This window comes from Nannobrachium achirus, assembly GCF_963921795.1.
Source record: "Nannobrachium achirus genome assembly, chromosome: 4".
NCBI lineage: Eukaryota > Metazoa > Chordata > Actinopteri > Myctophiformes > Myctophidae > Nannobrachium > Nannobrachium achirus.
This window is the reverse complement of record NC_137813.1, coordinates 70,932,471-70,955,476: the sequence shown is the minus strand read 5'-3', so window position 1 is coordinate 70,955,476 and position 23,006 is coordinate 70,932,471. Positions and strand designations below refer to the sequence as shown.

General features: G+C 42.1%; 1 protein-coding gene across 1 annotated transcript; it reads left to right on the top strand.

The window, feature by feature from the left end:
* Nucleotides 1-3,207: 3,207 nt before the first annotated feature.
* Nucleotides 3,208-22,771, top strand: LOC308283180 (protein rogdi homolog; the record flags this gene model as incomplete). Its single annotated transcript, XM_080723558.1, has 7 exons — nt 3,208-3,261; nt 3,625-3,705; nt 5,074-5,169; nt 5,939-6,037; nt 7,234-7,332; nt 12,781-12,830; nt 22,711-22,771. 7 exons carry the CDS (start codon nt 3,208-3,210, stop codon nt 22,769-22,771), a joined length of 540 nt encoding a protein of 179 aa, XP_080579684.1.
* Nucleotides 22,772-23,006: the final 235 nt, after the last annotated feature.

Here is a 23,006-nt window from a genome sequence, read left to right as displayed (position 1 = left end):
CTGGGTTTATCATGTGAGCTAGAGCATTTACCAAATATTCGAATATTAGAATATCAAAGATAAAGTCACTATTCGACGTTGTTTACCGAAGTCGAATATATGTATATTTTTTAAATTGTTTTCTCTTTAGAAAATATATAGTTTATAAAGCTTGGCTAGATAGGAAGTCATAAGAATAAGTTGCCATTGGCCCCGGTGGATGAATGTGTTAATGCTCTATACCAGGGGTTCTCAAACCTTTTTAGGCTGTGACCCCCAAAACAAACATATATGAACTGGGGACCCCCACCCTGACAATCACTCGGTTCCGCAGATAAATATTGTGAAAATAGCAGATCTACATGCTCACAACGCCTCGCAACGCGTCCGCCTCTGTCCACCTCTTGCTTACTTAAAGCCATACTGTGTAAGATGCCCAACTAGTGGTCATTAGCCCTATAGCAAACCGCGGTCGCGTCCGCGTCTTTCGGACGTTTTTCGTACCTTCAGACCCCCGCGTCTGCCTCCACCTCGCTGAGATCTATCTTTTAAGGGGTCCCTTGTTCCTGTGCGTTCAGTAATTCCAGAGATACGGACTCCTTCACCCTGCCTGGTAGGCGAAATTACCTAGAGAAGGGATGGTACAAACGGGCGACAACAAATATGGCTGCCATAGCGACCCCACTTCAAGATGCGCTGTGATTGGCCGGCAGTTGTATAACCCTCGCTGTGATTGGCCGGTAGTGTGATGACGCAATTTTGGCGCGAGATCCGGTCCACGGCAAGGATCTCAGTTTACATACAGAGAAGGCTTTACAGGCTGAAATTCACGGCGCGGATCTTCTAAAACTTTTGTGATTTAATAGTTAGGAGAATTTTAAGATTTGTTTTATAAAAAAAGTTACATAGTACAACTTTAATATTTGACAGTTTGGCCAGTCCTGTTGAATATTCGACTATTCGAATACTTTGAGGTCGAATAATTGGAATACTAAAAATCACTATTCGTGAATGCCCTAATGTGAGCATGTGTTTTTTCAGCAGCACTCTGCACAAAGTTCCAAAATTGGGTTTAAGAAAGTGTTGAAAAGAACAATAATAAGTTTCATCTTTACAGATAGTTGTGTTTTACTGTTTTACAAAGGGTAATTACAAGGGATAATTCACAACCTTTACCTGAAATTGGCTTTTTTTTTTTAAACATCATGACTTCAAGCTCAAGGTGTCACAACACAATGCACTGTGGGGTTGGAGAGAAATAACCCTATTTTCATGAAAAGGCTCAGAAAGTCAGTCTTTTAGTACACAAACGAATACAAACAATAGAGGATATGTGTGTGACATCATCATCATACCCAGAAGTTATGCAGGAACGCCTACTGAGTGGCAAAAAACTACTTTCTGGCCTTGACAGCCCATACATCCTAACAGAAAAGTCTGAGTGGCAAACTCACTTTGCCACTCAATTTGCCATTACTTTGCCACTCAATTTGCCATTCACTATATGCATGATCATACCCTCTATATAGAACATAACATAAAACAATGATTTTTTTTTTGTTTTGAATATAAATGTCAACCTCCTGTTGATTTTGCTATTTGACAATCCAGTCTTGGTTTTCTTCCTTATAAGAATTGCTTTGCGTCTGTTTACGTGCTAAAAGAGTGACTTTATATTTACTTTGAGAGCTGTTTTTACTTTGAGAGCTGTTTCATGGCACAATGTAAGTCAAAGAATAACATATTTACACACACACGCGCGCGCGCGAAGAAAACAGGGAGAAGAGACAGGCTGATTCTGACCAAGGAGAAACCATTTCTTTCTCCTCCGCGCACGTCTCCTACGGATTCAATAAGCCCCCCCGCTGGTATTGGTAGGCGGGCAGTGGAGGGGGCTACGCTGCGGGCGATGGGATATTTTGATTCAAAGGGTTTTCAGATAGACCACGTGACCTACTTTATCATACTATTATAATTTCGGGGCGTGTCAGCGGGCCTCTAAGTAACAAATGTGAGTACTTTTTCCACTCCTGGCAGTCACAAACTGAAGCCCACAGTGTGACGTGACCCCACTTATCTGTAACTTGACTTCTCTGTCGGTGCAATTACCAAGACAGCTACCTTTACACTGGAGAGAGAGAGAGAGAGAGCGAGAGCAAGTGAAACTCTAACCTTAGTGAAATAATATATTCTCATGGAGGCAACATTGTAGGAAAAGCAAGTCCTGTGTACTTGTTTGGCTCCTTTTTCCCCCCCTCTATGCCAAATCTCTTCGGCGGAAATTGCAACAACGCATCGCAATGTGAGCTTGTAGATCTGCTGTTTTTCACTAGTTTGGGTCCTGGGTAAACGTCTAATTTATTTATTGGGTCACGGGCTAAAACGTTTGGAAACCACTGGTGTGATACATATCAAACTGGGGGTCCTTGCAATCAAACAAGGTTGAGAATCATTGTTATACTGTAGATAGTTCCAACATGATAATGTAGTGTTTGTTCAGTAACGGGGGGGTCTTTTAGTGCACTGGTTCTCAACCTGTGGGTCGGGGGTCCCCAGATGATTAGCTTAATGTGAAACATTGTTTTCTCACTCAACAGTAAAAAATCGAACCTCTGTTCGAAGTGGAGCTGTGTGTGTGTGTGTGTGTGTGTGTGTGTGTGTGTGTGTGTGTGTGGGTGTCTGGCCTGGCCTGGCCTGAACAACAGCGCCCTTGTGTGGTCACAAAAGGTCCTGTTCAAACTCAACGGGACAGTTCTCACTTGACGGTGAGGACAGTTCTCACTTGACGGTGAGGACACACATTGCTGCCTATGGGGAGCTCTGTTCCACACAGCTCCAACAAACCAGCATATACATTACAGTATAAGTGTATAGACTATAGAGGGTATCTGCACATTTCTAAAGTGACAATTTAAGGACTTTTATACCTCTAAAATGACAAATTAACAAACATTGGCCAAATTACATTGTGAAAATGGCAGATCTACATGCTCACAACGCCTCGCCTCGTTAGGCGAGGCGTTGTGAGCATGTAGATCTGCTATTTTCACAATAGAACCGTGTTATACAAAATGTAATGCCTCAACTCTTAGTGCTCGTCAGGGTGGGGGGGTCCACAGATAAACTATGGTTATTTTGGGGGTTTCGGCCTGAAAAGGTGTGTGTGGCTGTAAACATTAAACGCATACATGATGTGGAACTGTTTTTTATTTTTATTTTTTTTACAGCATGGATCAAGTGAAGGGGGTTCTTACACTGCAGGGAGAGGCCCTGACGCAAGCTGTGAGTGACACACACGCACGCGCACACACACACACACACGCACGCACGCACGCACGCACGCACGCACGCACGCACGCACGCACGCACGCACGCACGCACGCACACACACACACACACACACACACACACACACACACACACACACACACACACACACACACACACACCTAACTTGGCACCAGGGTCACAACACAAACACATTTGTCTGCATTTAATTGATAAATGCCATTTATCAATCTGTCGTCAATGTGATGTGAACGTAGCTCAAAATGTGGAGCGGTTTGCAAATATTTCAGCTTGAAATAATGTGACCTGTAGCTAAACATAATTCATAATATATATGTTTTTTTCCCTCTGCAATAGGATATCAACCTGAAAGTTGCCAAAAGTAGTCAAGCACTTCACTTTCAGTTCCGGGAGGCCAAGCAATGGAAACTACAGCAGGTACACTTTAACAATTCATTATTATTAACAGAAATGCTGTTTACATTTCTTCCATTTATGATAAATTAGTATTAGGTATATCTTAGTTTTTTTGTCATACTTTATAAATAATTGTTACTATGAAAACCTCCACCGGCTGTCAGTCAGTCTGTCTGTCCATCACACATCACACTTATACCCTACTCATATCTCCGCCACCGTTGCCCCTATCCATGCCAAACTTTGCACACCCACTCCTTGGCTGCCAAACCACAACCTCCACCTCATTTCTCACAATGCCCTCTTCTAGCGCCACCATGAGGCTGATTCTTGCAAAACACATTTTTGGACACTGATTTTGCCCTAAAATTCTAAAGTCTTGTCATCAACATGGATCTGTCCCATTTTCCCTTTTTCCCTCCTGATTGGCTACTATTGCTTTCTAAAGTGTGTGTATGCGACCTGACGGTTGCTTATCTCCCGATTAGGGAGTCTTACTGGTTATTCAGGAAAATAAAAGAAGACTCATCTCAGACCACAAAATATGAATCTAACTATGGGTTGTCAATAATTGACAGTGTTAGGGGGCACCGTGGCGCAGTGCTTAGCGCTTCGCCTCCCTCCGTGTCATCAGCGCTCACACCCTAGGTGGGGTTGGCGATAGGGCCTTTCTGTGTGGAGTTTGCATGTTCTCCCCGTGTCTCCTAGGGTTGATACCCTCACAAAAACATGCAGTAATCCTGGTCTCAAAAATGCCTCCCCCTGGCCAGCCGGGGCGCTTGATGGAGGGGAAAGGAACTGGTTGGAATAACGTGTTCCTTCCACGTGCTACTTCCATCCCGGGGAAATCCCCCTTGTCAGGTGAAAAGAAACAACTTGGACTACTCATGCATTGAAGGAAGCATGAGGTCAGTCCGTTGTCTCCCCAGGCGCGGCAGAGGGAGAGCAGAGCCCAGGATTACATAGGCAATTGGCACTGGGTGAAAAATGGGTTGCAAAATCGTGGGATAAAACATAAAAAAAATAATAATAATAATAATAATTGACAGTGTTGGGATGACAGCCCATACAGCCCCGTCAGAATCTTACTCTTTGCTTTTTGGATACCTCAGTAAGATTATGTAGGCAACTAGTGATGTGCACATACTGTAGAAAATGAAATATCAGCGCTCGGGTGGCGCAGCGGTTAAGTCCCTGCCCACCACCAAAGAGGTTATGCATGGGTTTGAACGAACCTTCTTTACACCAGTGGTTCTCCCTGTGGCTTTCACAGACGTGACAGGACATCTTATTCGGGGGTCACTGGTACAAAATATTTACCTGATGGATACTTTTCAGGTTTCAGAAGCCCTCGTTGACATGTGTCTCTCCTCTATGCCCTGCTTTCAGATCCAGGATGCCAGGAACCATGTGAACCAGGCTCTGCAGCTGCTCAGCAGCAGAGATGAGAGCTACCACTTTAAGACCGGAGCTGAGGTCAACAAGGTAACAACATCTTTAATATAGTTATAGTTACTGTAGTCTTGCGTAGCCAGACAACGATTCCACAATCTCCAAATGCTATATAGAGTCTGGAACTACACCTCCTGAAATAACGTAACAAAGGCTGGCATTTCCGTTCACATAAATATATTGTAAAACATAATCTCTGCAAAGCAGCAAGCTAAATGTGCTCGGATGATTTTGATTTATATCAGGACAAATGTGCACGACTGCTTTTTTTAATGCTGTTATGTTGCACCTTAAACTCATCTCATCACCAACGTTTAATAGTTTAATATAATATGCAATACAACCATAGTTTAATATTTTAATATAAAGCTGAATATAACCAGAGTTGTATCATTTAAATAGAGAGTTGAATATACTGTAACCAGAGAACATCTCTTTGTCCAGAGAGAAGCAAAAGCTAATTTACATACTAAATTTGAGCACCAACAATGGCATTCAAAATAATACATAAATGATACAAAGAAAAACCTATTTTCAATAAATCATCTGATTAATAATCATTCTTAATCTACTATTACAACATAATGCCAATGACATTATTTGAATCGGACAGTGCAACAGAACATTGCAGTTACCTCTTTCCGTCAGGAGAGGGAGACAAAGTACATGAATAAAAACCTATGGCTTTAGGCAGTAACTGAGGTTGTGTGTGTGTGTGTGTGTGTGTGTGTGTGTGTGTGTGTGTGTGTGTGTGTGTGTGTGTGTGTGTGTGTGTGTGTGTGTGTGTGTGTGTGTGTTGCAGCTCATGGATGCAGTGATGCTACAGCTGACCAGGGCACGCAACCGTCTCACCACCCCGGCCACCATGACCCTGCCTGAACTGGCTACCAGTGGGCTCATGGTAATGTATTCACATGTCTATTTCTTTATTTGAGTCCACATTCAACCCACTAAGACCTGGAATTATTGTATACTTTATCTATTGAAAAATAGCAGATAACATAACATATTGTGAGATGGGGGTCCGCGGGCAAATACATGTCATTTTGGGGGTCCTCCTGGACATGAAAAAGTTTGATTTAGAAGAAGGATTTAGAAGACATTTATAGAATTGGATAAAAATATTCAAAGACTTGCACAAATGATCACATCTCCAACACTGGAGAATATGCCTACAATGGAGGAGATTGAGCAGTATGTTGCAAGCTGCTTTGCCTTAAGGGCTTTGCACACAGGACCGTTGCGTTTTCTCCGTTTGCTGCATGATTAAAAATGCATTGGATTTGGTGTGCAAGGCTGTGCGGAATCCTCACTGCGGATCCGAAGAGGAGTCATAAAATGAATCATTGAGTTTTTACCGAATGCGACAAGACGAACAAATAAAACTGGGTTCGATCGGGAAAAGAACACACAGCTGCAGCAACCTGCTGCATGGCAAATTCGGAACGGGTGTGCATGAGGTCATAGAGAATCATTGTTTTCTTTAAAATTGTCTATTTTTTTTCCGTGCAAGAAAAACGCGTCTGTGTGTAAAGGGCTTTACACTTGGACATCCCCATAATCCTCAAGCCCCTGACCAACAGCATGTAGAATTTTTCTTCAACCATTTCTCTTGTGAGGACCAGGAAAATGGTTCTCTCAACATCTATTTCTGATATTCTACTATACCTGTACTTATTTTGGTACTCACAAGTATAGTAAAATACACACCCACAGCACACACAAAGATTTGATAACACAAACCGATAAGACAAAAATATGGGTAAATTCTCTTTCTACAACATTGCCAACCAAGTGTGGAATTCCTTGACTACTTCCCTTAAAACATGTATAGCTTGCTGGCCTCCTTCAAAACTGCCCTGAAAACTCACCTTTCAGGAGGCCAGAGAAGGAGGTAGTTATCACTTCTCCCATAGACAGGCGAGAAGTGAGCGATAAAACAATAGAACGAAACAAATGAAAACATTTCAACACTCACTTTTTCTTTTCTCTATTTACAATCTAAAATATGAACCCTTGTTGTAAAAAAACAAAACAAAGTTGTCCTTTAATATTTATTATTATTTTCTTTTTCTTTGCTTTCTCTGTGTCTTGTAGAAAATGTTCAGTCCTCCCATGCCTGGGGACGTGATGGTGAATTTCTACATCAACCTGACTGTCTACCAGCTTCATGTGCTGCAGCCTAACACCACCAAGGTAAGACCTCTGTCCAGGGGCGCAATTGGCATTTTAAAAGTGAAGGGGATATATCTGGGAGGTATGTGCGCGCGCGTAGCACGCGCGAAAAAATTTGGGGTATCCCCCCCACTTTTGGTGATATCCCCCCCACTTTTGCCCCGAGGAGGGGGGGACATATCCCCTCCACTTGAGCTGAATTACACAGTTGTTTTACGCAGATTTCAAGGCATTTTTAGAATGAAATACACATGAATTCATTAAGTCTGTATTAGATCTTTTTATTGAAGGAGTAACAGGCCAAGAGCTGCAGCACTTTTTTTAACCCCAGGTGGCCGGGCTCACTGGGGACAGGGAAGTCACTGACCAGGGGTAGGCTCCATGTAGGAACCAAATAACAACCTCCTCCTATCATTACTCTGCACAAACTGTTGAGCAATGTCTTTTCTGTCCAATTTATCCAGCCTGTCTTGGTGAATGTGGCACACAGCAACACCATTGAGTCTTTTCTGAGTCATTGTAGATCGCAACCATGTTTTCAATCTACGCAACGCACTGAAGCTGCGCTCCGCCTCAGCAGATGAAACAGGCACCACCAACAACAATCTGACAAGTGTCTCTATATCCTTGAATAGCCCACGCGTCTCAGGATTCATTTCTTGTAGAATTTTCACAGCATCTGCAGTTGTTTTTACTTTGTACTGTTTAAACATGGCCAATTGAATTTCCAATTTGTCTTTATCCAGTTCTGGGTATTTGCAGACAGTGTCATTAATAGTACCAGTCAGGAGTGTGCTTTCCAGTTGTTTCACACTTTCTATGCCTTCTTGCGCAAATCTCTCACTCAGTTGTGCATCTGCTGTATCCAACAAACTGTAGAACTGCGTTCTGTAAAACTCTGAGGCAGATGTTGGAGTGTAAGCAGCAGCCGGCCCAGAATATCTTTTGGGGGGCTTGCACGTGCGTGGCAAAACAATGGGCTCTAGAGACAGTTGTTCACACACAGCTTCTGCCTTCTTAAATACTTTTTCAAAGTGGTCAGAGTCCCTTTTTGTCTTCAGGTGGTCTTGGACTGTGGAGACTAGAGAAACCATACCTGCCACTGTCTGGCTTCTTTTTTGTAAACTGACATTTAGCATCTCTAATTCACCGATAACCTCTTTGCCAAGCATTAGGCCAAGTACAACACTTCCTTGTCCTAATCTGTCATGCAAGCCCTGTGCCCTGCTATCAGTGCTGCTACCAGATGTTGCCTTCTCATTCAGTGCTTCCAACACTGTGTTGTACTGGGTCAAAACAGCTTTAATGGCAGACAGTCTAACAGTCCATCTGGTGGGACATAAAGGCCTGATTACAACGATTGGGTTGACTGGCCTGTCATCGTCACCATGACCCGCAGCAGCAATCGTTTTGAATGTGTTCTTCAAATGACCAGACTGTGAAAAGAAGGTTCCAAGTTCATGAATACAATCAAGGGCGCTACTCACAACAGGGGCGGCTCTGCATGCCTGTTGTGTAACCAAATTCACACAGTGGGCTGTGCAGTGTACATATGCTGCGAGTGGCTGTGTTTTACGGATTATTGCTTGTGTACCTTTGAATCTACCTGCCATATTTGCAGCACCATCATATCCCTGGCCTCTAAGGCCTGACACAGGCAGGTTCAGCCTCAGTAGCACATCAAAGACAAGCTTGGCCAGTTGTTCACCTGTTGTTGATGTTGTTTCAATTAAACCGATGAATACTTCATGCACAATCAAGTCATGGTCAACATAGCGCAAGCATATGGACTCCTGCTCAGTACCACACACATCCTGTGTCCCATCCATCACTACTGAAAATTGAACCACAGGAAGTTTCTGTATTTCTGCAACAATTTCTCTTACAATTGCTGTGCTCATTAAATTGATCATTTCGTTCTGACAGAGCCAAGAAGTGTACATTTCTCTCTTTTTAGACAACCACAGTTTTAAAGACTCATCACCCTCAGCTTTATAGTCTAAGGTGTGGTCTAGGTTTCCTTGGCGATGAGCCTTCCCCCTATAGGCCAAACCTTGTCTTCCCAACAATACCACCCCACCAAGAACTTTTAGTAGGTTAGCTCTGTTTTCTTTTTGTTGTGTTGTGATTGCACTGTTCAGCTGGGAGTGAACCGTTCTGTTTTCATGCAACACAGTTTTCATTGCAAGTTTGTGGCAATCTGACTTCTCATGAATTGTAAATTTCTCAATTGCTTTTCTCCAATTTGAAAACCCAGTCGTAACAAAGGCAGTCTCTATGTTCTTAGCTTGGGTAGGTTTGGCCCTCTTAAAGTACTTTGAGCAGTGAAAGCACAGAACACCATCAATGCCTGGAATGAAATGAAGCCATCTGTACTTTTCATACCAGCTTTTTTGAAATTTTAATACTCTTTTTTTCTTGCCACAAACTTGCTTTTTAACATGCTTTGGATTTGGTTGGTTTGGCTTGGTGAACATTTGACTGTCCTCAATTTCAACCTCCTCTGACTCCTCTCCTGTGTCTTCTTCCGTCTCCCCTACACAAGGTCTCTTTTGCCGAGGTCGTACAGCCATCTCCTCTGAACTGGAGTCATCAGAAAGGACCTGATGCACATACAGTATGAGATAAAGTTCTCTGGTCAAATCAATGTTCAAAATACTGTCATAAAAAACAAAAAACAAATACCACATCTACAAGCTCAAAATGCAATGCAGTGTGACGTATTTTGAACTTGCAGATCTGCTATTTTTTGTGTGGAATTATGAACACACACACACACACACACACACACACACACACACACACACACACACACACACACACACACACACACACACACACACACACACACACACACACACACACACACACTAATATAGACTGAAGTAATTAATGCAGGGACATTTTTGGAATTCTAACAGCTCAAATAAATTATATATCACTGGATATTAACCTGTGGGCCACATTAAGTGAAGGCACATGGGACTAAACAAGAAAGCAGTTATGGAGTCTCACCTGTAGTGGTCCATCCTGGTCATCCATGCGGCTTGGGCCTCCAGTCTCCTCTGACTCCTCTCTCTTCTCTTCTTCCGTCTGCCCTACACAAGGTCTCTTTTGCCGAGTTTGTAGTCGTACAGCCATCTCCTCTGAACTGGAGTCATCAGAAAGGACCTGATGCACATACAGTATGAAATAAAGTTCTCTGGTCAAATCAATGTTCAAAATACTGTCATAAAAAACAAAAAACAAATACCACATCTACAAGCTCAAAATGCAATGCAGTGTGACGTATTTTGAACTTGCAGATCTGCTATTTTTTGTGTGGAATTATGAACACACACACACACACACACACACACACACACACACACACACACACACACACACACACACACACACACACACACACACACACACACACTAATATAGACTGAAGTAATTAATGCAGGTACATTTTTGGAATTCTAACAGCTCAAATAAATTATATATCACTGGATATTAACCTGTGGGCCACATTAAGTGAAGGCACATGGGACTAAACAAGAAAGCAGTTATGGAGTCTCACCTGTAGTGGTCCATCCTGGTCATCCATGCGGCTTGGGCCTCCAGTCTCCTCTGAGTCACTCAGTTCCTCCACATGGATGGATCCTGTTGTCCCATCTTCTGACTCGCTGTCAGATATGTCCTGAAAATGAGAACGTTATTTGGTCAGATCATTCAGAAAAGTGTCTTAATATTGAATGACATGCAATGATGCACACAGGATTTACAAAGGATTCTAACCTGCAGTCCAAGTCTGTGGCGTCTGGTTTCATCCACCCAGCTTGAGCTTTGGGATACAGTCTGCTCTGACTCACTGTCATGATTAGAAATGTCCTGAAAACATGAAGGAAATAGTAGTTTCATACACAATGCAATATAAAGAAAATAAAGGTTAAAGGGGGCCATTAATGGTATAATTAATAATTTGTAGGTTTCTCCTCACCTCCTCCAAAGCCTGCACTGGCTGCCCTCCAGCTGCTGCCTTCTTTTTGTTGTTGTTGTTGTCGTCTGAATTTGCCTGGTCATAAACCATGAAAATTAAATCACTATGTTCTGTGCATGTTGACAAGTGTCAAACCAAAGACACATGTCGGCTGCTGTCTTTTTGTTGTTGTTGTTGTTGTTGTCAGAATTCGCCTGGTCATAAAGTTTCATAAATCATGAAAATTAAATCACTACAATTTGTTCTATGTTCTGTGCATGTTGACAAGTTTCAAACCGAAGACACCACATGCCATGCATGTACAGTGTTTTACTTTAGTAAAATATTCTGTGTCTGTGACCAGTGAGTGATTCTTTCACTCTTTCACTGATTTATTTTCACGTGGGGCCATGAGTGATTGCCTCATTGGTGTCTATTTTTGGGTCCGACATGAAAAAGTTGGGAACCACAGTAACAAGAGGAAACGTAACTTAAAATGTGTTGACAAACAAAATTGTATTTCCATTATGCATCTGTTCAAAGGTACTTACATTGTTGCTTGATTTAAAGAACGACGTTATGGTTTTTTGGTTTTGTGACCGTTTCATTTTGATGTGAGAGGTCCAGCACCTGCAATGACGGTCTCCTTCTGCCAGTGCCACTGCCTGCCTGCTTGTGTCGCATTAATTAAACTCATTCACAACAGATGTGCTTCAAATGGACTGCACTGCACTGGTGGGACTGTGCCTCTAGAGGGCAGTAATACGCCTTGAAATGAGAACTAGGCCTACTCTCAGTGTGTACAGTATAAGCGATCATATTTGCGTCTTTTTCTTGGACCTGAACACTGGGTGGGATATCTCCTCCACCCAAAAAAAGTGGAGGTGTTAATCCCCCCCGTCCCCTCCTATCTATTGCGCCGATGCCTCTGTCACTGTAGAGCCATGGGACACACATACACAGGGGTTAAAGTCCTCAGTCCTGGGGACTGAGTTCAGTCTTGAGGATTCCATAGGGGCTGTTTCTGAGATCAGTGAAGATCTGCAAAAAAAAAAAAAAAAAGAATAAGGGGAGGTGTAGCGATAGCCCTGGCATGAATGACAAAGCCGTCAAAAAGCTAGTCAAGTGATCTCCAAACTAAAACGCAGGGGTACCGCTTTGCATGATTTTAGGGCAAAGTATGTAGGAACGGTGTCCAAAAATGTGTTTTGAAAAGACGGCCTGATGGTGGCACTAGAAGAGGGCCATGTGAGAAATGAGGAGTGGAGGTTGTGAGTTGCCAATTGCCATCCAAGGAGTGTGTGAGCAAAGTTTGGCATGGATAGGGGCAACGGTCGGACGGAGCTGGTGGAGTATGCTTGTAATGCCTTTACAAACTCCACACGCTGAGATGCACTTGACACCATGCATTGTTCTTGTAACTGGGTGTCCTATAAATGAACATGGTGGAGAATCAGAGTTGTAAACCATTATTGTTTTGTTGTTGTTTTTCTTCTCTCCAACAGAACTTCAAACCGTCTGCAAGTTCAGTGTTACACAACCCTGGGGCCATGTTGTCAGTAATGTTTAATCATTATACTGTACATGACACTTGCCAATGAGGACGTTGGCATGTTGTCTCTAACCCTCTGCCAGGGACAGTTTATTCCCCATAGGCTTTAGTAAAAAAGAAACAATAGCATTACGCTGCTCACCCAAACAAAGGCCTTTGTGTGAAAGCCTATTCTCTGCAGTGGGAAGCCTCTCACAGCCCCACCTCTTGTATAAAATCCACTGTTTTACTCAGAAAATATTTGTATTATATCTTTATTTCACTCAACTGTGCCATCTACAGTTTTCTACGACATTAATATAGAGTTTGTATTTGTGTTTTGCTTCTTTTTCTTTTTTCTTAAACACAAATATAAACTCAATACTTTTGGTGGATACAACTGTGGTATACAGTACTTTTGGTTCTCAACCTGTGGGCCAGGACCCCCAGGGGGGTCCCCAAATTATTTTGAGGGGTCCCCAGATGATTAGCTTAGTGTGCAACATTATTAATGTTTTCTCACTCAACAGTAAATAAACCAACATAACGTTTAAGTGTATATAGAGGTATATGCATATTTCTAAAGTGTCAATTGAAGGACTTTTTAATACCTCTAAAATGATAAATTAAACCTTGGCCAAATTGTCAAATATTAGAGGCATAAATTGTGAAAATAGCAGATCTACATGTACACAACGCCTCGCCCTACTGTATACAATACATTTTTAAAATAGCCGATCTACAAGCTCACAAATTGTGAGCTTGTAGATTTTCAAAAGACATTATACATTTTAAAAACTTGAAATGAGACCTTCTGGATGAAGAGTACTTTCTACGTTTGGTACGTTTGATGCCATTACATTTGTACTTTTGCTCAAGTCATTTTTGGATTCCGGACTTTTACTTGTAACTATTTCTAAGTATTTCTACATTGTAGTATTGACACTTTTACCTAAGTAAGAAATGGGAGTACTTGTTTTCCCGCCACTGGTTTGCAGTATAGTCTAGGACCTGGCTAAGATATGTATGCGCTTAATTTAGGAGAGAATATCTCAACTGTTCTTGGCTAATATGACCCCTGGGAACAACTTAAGAACTGTGCGAAATTGTCTATCCGGGGCGAAATACCCGAAAATGACCACGCCCTTTTAAAAATTACTGCAACTTCCAACATGGCTTTATCTTCTAAACCGTTGGAACTACACATTTTCTGAAGTGCTCAAAATGTTCAGAATACCAATGTTTAGGGGGACATATACGTGTGTAACATTTCTAATTTCGATATTTTATGACAAAACAACTAAGAAACACTAAAAACAGGCAACTTCTTATTGTCCAGGGCCGTAGGGACATTTTTTGCACTAATCACGCGCCATGTCTTGGCCATCTGGCCACTGATGTATATCGACCAGTTACCCATATATGGAGACCCGTGGTACCCGTATATGGAGATCCATGTACTTTATATGGAGATATGCTGTGAGTGCCCAAACATGCTTACTCAGTTATTTGTTATGTGAAAGTCCTATGATGTCTATGACATCTGACATCATACCCCTTTATGCCCATAGATGGAGATCCCTGTCTGTAGAACCAGCCACACAGATATGGGCTGTCTTGACCATCTGTCTTGGCCATATATGGATTCCGTTAGTGTGGTATGTGGCCGATGTGGCCTCCATATACTGTATGGGCATGGGTATGAGCATTCCCATATGAAGTCCTGTGAAGTCCTTATAGACAACATGCCTGGCCACGCCCCCTACTTCCGACCGGAAGCCCTTTTTTGGGCTTGATCGTAGCGCGATTTCCTGTTTACGTTCATCTGATCTGATTCTCCTCTTAACTAATGAGACGGGATTGTTTTACTTTGTAATTTTACTTTGTAACTTATGTTAACAATGTCACTTAATGGCAACACTCATCCACTCTGCTGATAAATAAATGAGTTGTGACGATACACACCCGTTCTGCCGTCATTCAATGTTATGAGTTGGAGGAAAAAAAAAGAGATCTCAATTGAAACAATGCCATAGGCTTTCTTGGGCGTATGCTTTTAGTTGACCTTGTACTAGTGTACTGTCATGAAACTACCTTTTTTCATATGCAAACTTCTTAAAAAATAACGCTATTTAAATTGTTTCAAAAGCTTTATACCCTGTATATATATATAAAATGTCACAATGCGACATAGCTTTTTACACAATGCTGTACTCCCTCCAACTGCATGTCATATTATATGTTCGCCATTTTAAACTGTTTTTATTTTATTTGACACTTGCTTTGGCAATATAAACATGTCTTCTCATGCCAATAAAGCTCCTTTGAATTGAATTGATATAGGCCTACAAATAAACAGATTTGTGTATTTGAAAGCAAGCATTGAACCTAATCAGTATTTCATGGAAGCGAATGTTGTATGATTCTAGCTAGCAAACCTTTTCCCTTCAGAACGCTGGTTGATCATGTCAAACGTCATCTTCTCCATTCTCCACTCTTCTGGGATGTCACCATGAAGTCACAGTTGGCTTGTGTTGTGTGATATGCATTAATGTTTTTACAAATAGGCCTGTCAACAACTCAACCCACTCCAGAATAGACATAATACACATTAGCCCACCTATTATGTGCATCCTATGCTGTGTTCATTTCACTATATCACTGTAAATCATCGATTTAATCCTAATCAAGGCAATATAAATATCCATTCATATTTAATGCTCATTTAATCATTAAATCCTAAACTGTCACGTCAAAACAATGAATACATTTGGCTTTAATAGATACAAAAACAAACTGGATTAATTGAAAATGACAAGTGTTTAAAAGCATTCCTTCAAAGCATCATTGGGAACATTCCTTATCTCAATAACACAATATACAGTACAACATTTGAAACCCTCAACAGTTAAAAAAAAGGCATGGACAAGTCAAAGAAAAGTGTGTATAAATATTTTATTGCAATAAATATGATGAGGAGATCTCGACCCTCACATCTGGCTTCATTGGTCCTGCATGGACGTACAGTACAGGTCTGAAAGACAGAAAACAATTGCATTCACAGATACAACACAACAGCGAAGAGCTTTTATTTCAATTATAATCAATGTTGTGTTGTCACAAGTGAAAATAACTTTTACTTAGTTGTAACAAGAGTAGTAGTCACCATACAGTAAAAGATCGTAGCTAACAATGCTAATTAGCTAGCATGAGAGTTTTACCTTGTTGTTGTTGTTGTTGTTGTTGTTGTTGTTGTTGTGAGTCGTGCTGCTTCTCTGGGGAGTTTGCTGAGTTTAGGATATGTTAAGGATGTCATCAATACTATTAACTGGTGTAGATAGAATAAAAACATCGAAGATAGCGGTGGCTTGCATATCAAGAGACCATGACCGCACCGCACCATCTAGCTGACAGCTGAAAAAAAAAAACTCCGTTGGTTTAACCCTTTCAGTTCATTGTCATAATCTTTTACTGCAGCGCTGGGCAGTGTTGCCAAAATTTGTGAGAGAAATAAGCGAAACAAGCCAACTCTTGCAATATAAATAAGCAAAAAAACAAGATAGTTTAGGTAAATAAATTGACTTGGCAACACGTTTATATGCATGCCTGACAGAGAGAACCCGGAAGTTCCCTTTCGACTTGGGGGCGGGGCCTCCCTCCTGCAATCGGCCAGGAATGTTGTCTATTATGTTGCCTGGTTAATAAACCAGACTGCACTCAACACCACCCCCTGGCGGTAGTGAAGTGTGTGATAGAGGCTGGCACCGCCAGGCAACTTATTATGGGCTTAATATTGATGACATCAGGGAACTCCATATATGGGCATAAAAGGGACTCTGTTTGTGTGACATCACAGTGAAGCCAGGGCGTGACGTCAGAGTGGCAAAGCCATTCTGTTAGAGTGGTTCCCCTGACATCACAGTGATGTCAGAGAATTATGTCAGAGCGGCAAACCCATAGACCGTAAAAAAGTGTACGCATCCAGATGGATGGAGTCAGCATGTGCTGTTTCACATACTACACTGCGGCCTTCATGACATCATCGTGATACATTATTACATGTATCATTATGTAACATAAAGTTTCATCCAGATTGAGTGTAGAGTTCTAGGAGTGAGTTAAAACTGGAGAAAACAAACAACCTATGTATCTTAGATGCTTCTTCTCCTTTTGTGTATCATCGTCCAGTTGGCAACATTTTAGAAAGTAACAAGAAATTTTAAGATTTCTTGTTACTTAGGGGAGGCCATGGGGCTGGCTGTCGTCTTCTCCCCTTTGCTGACGTCAGCCTAGGCAGGGTTTGAACCACTCACCTTCCGTATGAAGGGCTGGGCATATGCACTAACCACTACACCAACGTCGCACCTTAGATGCAATTTTATTGAAACAAAATAAGAGTAGACACAGCCAGTACAATATTGTGTAACAATGTTCAGCAAAAATGTTGTATATAAACGTCATTATCTTTGAAATATGCAGATTGGTTCCGACCCACCCAATCATAAAGATAAGCATTCCAACATGTTTAAAATGTCCAGAAAACATGAAATAGACACCAAGTTTGCATTTTGTAGCTCATCTGGTTCAATAGTTACAGCCAAAACTGTTTTGAGATGGCAACCATATTGGATTTGGCCACAATGATGACCCTGAAGAGTCGCTGGGCACCCTTCCTAAATCATTAGAGCATGCTCTGGGTTACATCTGGGACAGGTTTGATTGTTTTACACTGATTAGTGCAAAAAATGTCCCTACGGCCCTGGACAATAAGAAGTTGCCTGTTTTTAGCGTTTCTTAGTTGTTTTGTCATAAAATATCGAAATTAGAAATGTTACACACGTATGTCCCCCTAAACATTGGTATTCTGAACATTTTGAGCACTTAAGAAAATGTGTAGCTCCAACGGTTTAGAAGATAAAGCCATGTTGGAAGTTGCGGTAATTTTTAAAAGGGCGTGGTCATTTTCGGGTATTTTGCCCCGGATAGCCAATTTCGCACAGTTCTTAAGTTGTTCCCAGGGGTCATATTAGCCAAGAACAGTTGAGATATTCTCTCCTAAATTAAGCGCATACATATCTTAGCCAGGTCCTAGACTAGTAGTAGGTACCCAGGGGGCAAACCAGCCTTTTTTTAGGAAACCTGCATTTGCCCCGACATAAAAGGTTGTCCACCAGAAATATTATCTATGACCCAGTAGGATCACAACCTATATGGACAACCCGGTCAATTTGTTCGGAAAAGTTCCAATATGGCCGCCTCAATATTAGCCCCTATTAGTTTTAATGGGGGGTGAATAGGGAAGAAATTTAAACTGAGGGATATTTCCACGAAACTTCACAGGTTGATCAATGGTATACATATGAACATTTTTTGTATTGCAAGTCTCCATGAAATCCAATATGGCCGCCACAATATGGCTGCCATAATGTAAGGACCCAGAAAATAGGTTTTGCCTCTAACTTCTGAACCAGATGAGCTAGAAACGCAAACTTGGTGTCTATTTCATGGTGTCTGACCATGGGAGACTCAATGGAATAGCTAATTTTATTATTGGGTGTGTCTGGACCTTTATTGTGCATATTTGCAAGAAGGTGGACTCCCAAAATAGAGCTTTAACATAATTTCTACCATGATTGTTGACTGCTTTTGCAAATACAACCAATATGAATCCATTTGCTAAGATTTATGGCACAGAAGGGACTTATACCTGTTTTATTCTTGAGTTTGCATGTTGTCAAAATGGCTGTAAACGAGATATTATATTTCCTGTCCGATTCTACTGTATGTAGTTGTAGCAATGACTTCAGATAAAATCAGAGACCAAAACAATGTATCTTAGAAATAATTTTTTAATTTAAAAAAAAGAAAAAAAGAGAGAGATTATCTCAACAGTCACTATCACTGTCATGTGTACCTATCCTGCTGCATCTTGTCTCCAGTCCTTGGCAACGACACCCCAAGTAGCATGCAATTCCCTTCTTCGCACATGAACAGTTTTCTGGCAGCCTTTGATACAGCTACATGATATTGCCTTGTCCAATGATATAGGCCAGGCTGGCTCTGTAGATGGACAGGGGACTGCCTTCCCATCACTGAGAGACCATCCATATTCAGTGAAGCAAGGGATGTCTGGCTTCGCGATGTGTGCAGTTTTATCTATTATGGCTGCTAGAGCAGCTCTTTTCAGGTGCAGGCCAAAGGCATTTTCTGTAGGTGGCAGCAGCTTCAACAGGGTTGATCGGTTATTTAGGAACTTGTACACTCTCAGCTTTGCCAGGTCAAAGTCCTCCGAATGGTCAGCTTTTGATGCATATACAGCTATTGTGAGGTCTCTAGCCTGATTCTTGACATCCTCTGAGAGGGAATAAGAGGAATTTTCACCAAACTCCTGAAGTGCAGGGAGATCTAGACGCATGCTGGTCTTGAACCATGCCTTCTTTCCAGTGAAAAATGGATAGCTGGTGGTATCTCTGCCACTCAGGCTGTGAATAAAGGGCAGGGCACGACACTGTGCGAGTCCAAGGGCTGAGACCATGTGATGGATAGGAAGATATGCATCCTGCTCTGTTCTCACCCAAAGCTCTGGAAGGTCTAGGGGGTGGGTGGCAGCATGATATATGCACATGATGATGATGTCTGTGTCATTAACATGGATGACAACTCTGTCAACTTTGTGAGCCTGGACACTGTAAATGGTGTGTAGAATTACCCTTGTGTCGGCCTCCTGTTGTGTTGACTCTAGTGCAGGTACATCAACAACACACCCCTCCTTGATCACCACACTCCTTGTCTCTTCTTTAAATCCTCCACTCAGGTAAAGATGGGTTGTACCAAGAGCAGACTTAAATGTCTCATTTTGACACCATTCTTCACAGAGGAATCTTAGAAGGTTTGCTTTGTTTTCAGAGACAGCAAAAAACTCTTGAGGATCAGGAGCTGTATAATGAGCAGAGACTTCATATTCTTTTGCAGGTTTTGAATGGACATACCTGTGTTCCTGCTCAGCTGTCTTAAGACTGGGTCCACTGTACCGGTCACAGCAAAAGTGTATGATGTCTGTGTTGGCCGGCACATCCTTTAACAGCAGACGTTGGTACCGTTCAGCGATTGCTCCAAAGGCTTCACCTTTCTGAAAGGACCAATGTCGTACGGCATACATGGCATCAATTACTACAGATGTTTTCCGTTCATCTTTTGGCAGTTCCTGGATGATAGTGACTTTGGTATGTTCTTTAAGGACCTTCACAAGGCTTGCCTTGGTGCCCGTTCTCATCCTGCCATCTTCCTGGAAGAGAGATGGGGGGAAGTCACTGCACTCGTGGTTGCCTATGAAATTAGGAAGGTCCAGTTCTCCGCCACTGGCAATGATCTGGGTCATGCGCAGGAGGGCAGTCATTTCATTGCTTTTGCCAGGTGCTGATGTCTTCCCCTTTGACCTTTTGGATTTTGTGTTTTGAGTGTGGAAAGTGTTAAGCTTCACTATGCATGTCTTCTTCTGATCGCTGGAGAGTGCCTCACATAGTGCCTTCCGACCCAGTTCTTTCACACCAATCAGGTCAACCATGACTGCAGAATCGGCACACTGTCCGGTTGATATGTTGATCAGGGATGATGTGGTCACTGTAAATGGGTTAGTCTCCAATGCTGCCATGACCTTGACTACCATCTCTGCATCCCTGGTTACACGACTCTGACCAGACTCATGGTGTGGGTTGTACGAGTGGAGGTGGAGCATAGACTTGAGCTCTGCAGAGACTGCCGCAGTGAGTGGTTTTGTGTAGACCCACTTTGTCCGGGCAGCAGGGTTAAGTGTAATGCCATCCAAACCACTCGCCTCCTTGGCATCTGCATTATATGTCTGCTCCAGTAGCATGTCAAGCGAAACACTGTTGTGGCTGCCATCTGCTCGTCTACCAACAAACACACCTGCCATCAGTGCTTCATGTACCTCTGGCGCTGTTTCTGGTAGTTTCTTCATCTCAGCCAAATACAGAGGCAACGATTGCTGCCCATACTTGTAGTGGCCTGCTGCAGTGAGGTAGGGAAGCATTCTTGCTGATTCACAGAGATGCCCTGTCCAGTCAGCTTCTCGCTCATAGTAGATAAACCTGTGAAGGATGTTTGACATCTCCAAGAAGGTTGCCCAGAAGACTGCAGTTGGTTGCCCATTCAGTGATTCCTGGAAAAGCAGCAGCTGCTCTCGTAGGACTTCTAGCTGTGGATGCGTCATCTTGATTGCCTCTAACTTCTGAGTGCCTGTGGTAGTTTTCTCAAACAGGATCTTCAAGACTGACTCCACTTGTGGTTTCCACTGCTGTGTTTCCCTGGTTGCTGCCCATGCCTCGAAAGCTTCCCAGAACAGGCGCCACAAGGCTTCACTGAGGATCTTGATGGCAATCATGATCACACAACATCATGGCTGTTGCAATTATTGTGTGCTATGCCAGCTGCAAGTTAAGACATTAGCAACTTACCAATAACTCCTCTTGGTGTTCAAGTTGTGATCAGTGAGATGAAAAAAGGAAGCTAAAACCAACATTGGCTTATATTGATTAAAAGTGTCTATTTAGTAGCAGGTGACCTAGCATGTTTCTTGACCAGGTAATTCTTCGTTGATGCTTTAATTGATTAGAGTGATCACTAACCAGCACAGAACAAGTTTGCAAGCTCAAATGTTAGAAAGGCCACACTGCTCTGACTTAATTGTGTATATTGCCAGGTCACACTGAACTTTATAAATACCAGCTGTACTGATTGGTCTCTGTCATTGCTGACAGTTTTTACTTTTATCCTGACCACCTAAGTTTGTCCTGCTCACTCCAATTATGCTGTGTGTCGATGAGCTCTTCCCTCTATACGTCCTGGATGTATAGAGGGAAATGAGGGCTAAAATACTTATATAGTTATATTTAAAATATATCACCTTTAAGTCTCTTGTGGTCAGAAACCATGCAATAGACACCAACTTTGCATTTCTAGCTCATCTGGTTCAGAAGTTAGAGCCAAACCTATTTTCTGGGCGCTTATATTATGGAGGCCATGTTATGGCGGCCATATTGGATTTCATGGAAACTTGCGATACAAAAAATGTTCATATGTATACCATTGATCAACCTGTGAAGTTTCGTGGAAATATCCCTCAGTTTAAATTTCTTCCCTATTCACCCCCCATTAAAACTAATAGGGGCTAATATTGAGGCGGCCATATTGGAACTTTTCCGAACAAATTGACCGGGTTGTCCATATAGGTTGTGATCCTACTGGGTCATAGATAATATTTCTGGTGGACAACCTTTTATGTCGGGGCAAATGCAGCACACCTTCCTTTGCCCCCTGGGTAAGGAGTACAGTAGGGCATTCACAAATAGTGATTTTTACTATTCGAATTATTCGACCTCAAAGTATTAGAATAGTCGAATATTCGACAGGACTGGCCAAACTGTCAAATATTAAGTAAGCAAGAGGCGAACATTGTGAAAATAGACGTGCTAGAAAATAGACATGCTCACAATGCCTCGCGTTGCGAGGCATTGTGAGCATGTAGATCTGCTATTTTCACAATATTATGCTGTGGAACCGAGTCACATACCTACAATTCCAAGTGCTTGTCAGGGTGGGGGTCCCCAGTTCAAATATGTTTATTTTGGGGGTCACAGCCTAAAAAGGTTTGAGAACCCCTGGTATAGAGCATTAACAAATTCATCCACCAGGGGCATTGACAACTCATTCTTATGACCTCCTATCTTTATAAACTATAGATTTTTTAGAAAGAGAAAAAAAAGTGAATATTCGACTTCGGTGAACAACGTCGAATAGTGACTTTGATATTCGAATATTCAAATATTTGATGAATGCCCTAGTTTGCAGTATACAGCAGAGCTGAGTGTTGTGTTTCCCCCTGCAGTGAGCTGAACAACAATCACTTCGAGGTGAGCCACGTGCACAAAGTGGAGTGTGTAGGGTGACCAGATCCCAATTCACCAGATGTGGGACAAAGACTATGTTTGTGGGGGACAATGTGGGACGGACAAAATTTGGGGGGCTTTTGGGGAGTCAAACCCCTTGAAATGCATAGAAAAATGCATGGAAAATGCATTTTGGCACAGCTTGCTGGTTAATTCAGTAGCCAATCTTAATAGTTACAGCCATGTCTCTACTCTCTAGGACCATCTTAATAGTCAAGGGGACATGTAGACCAAA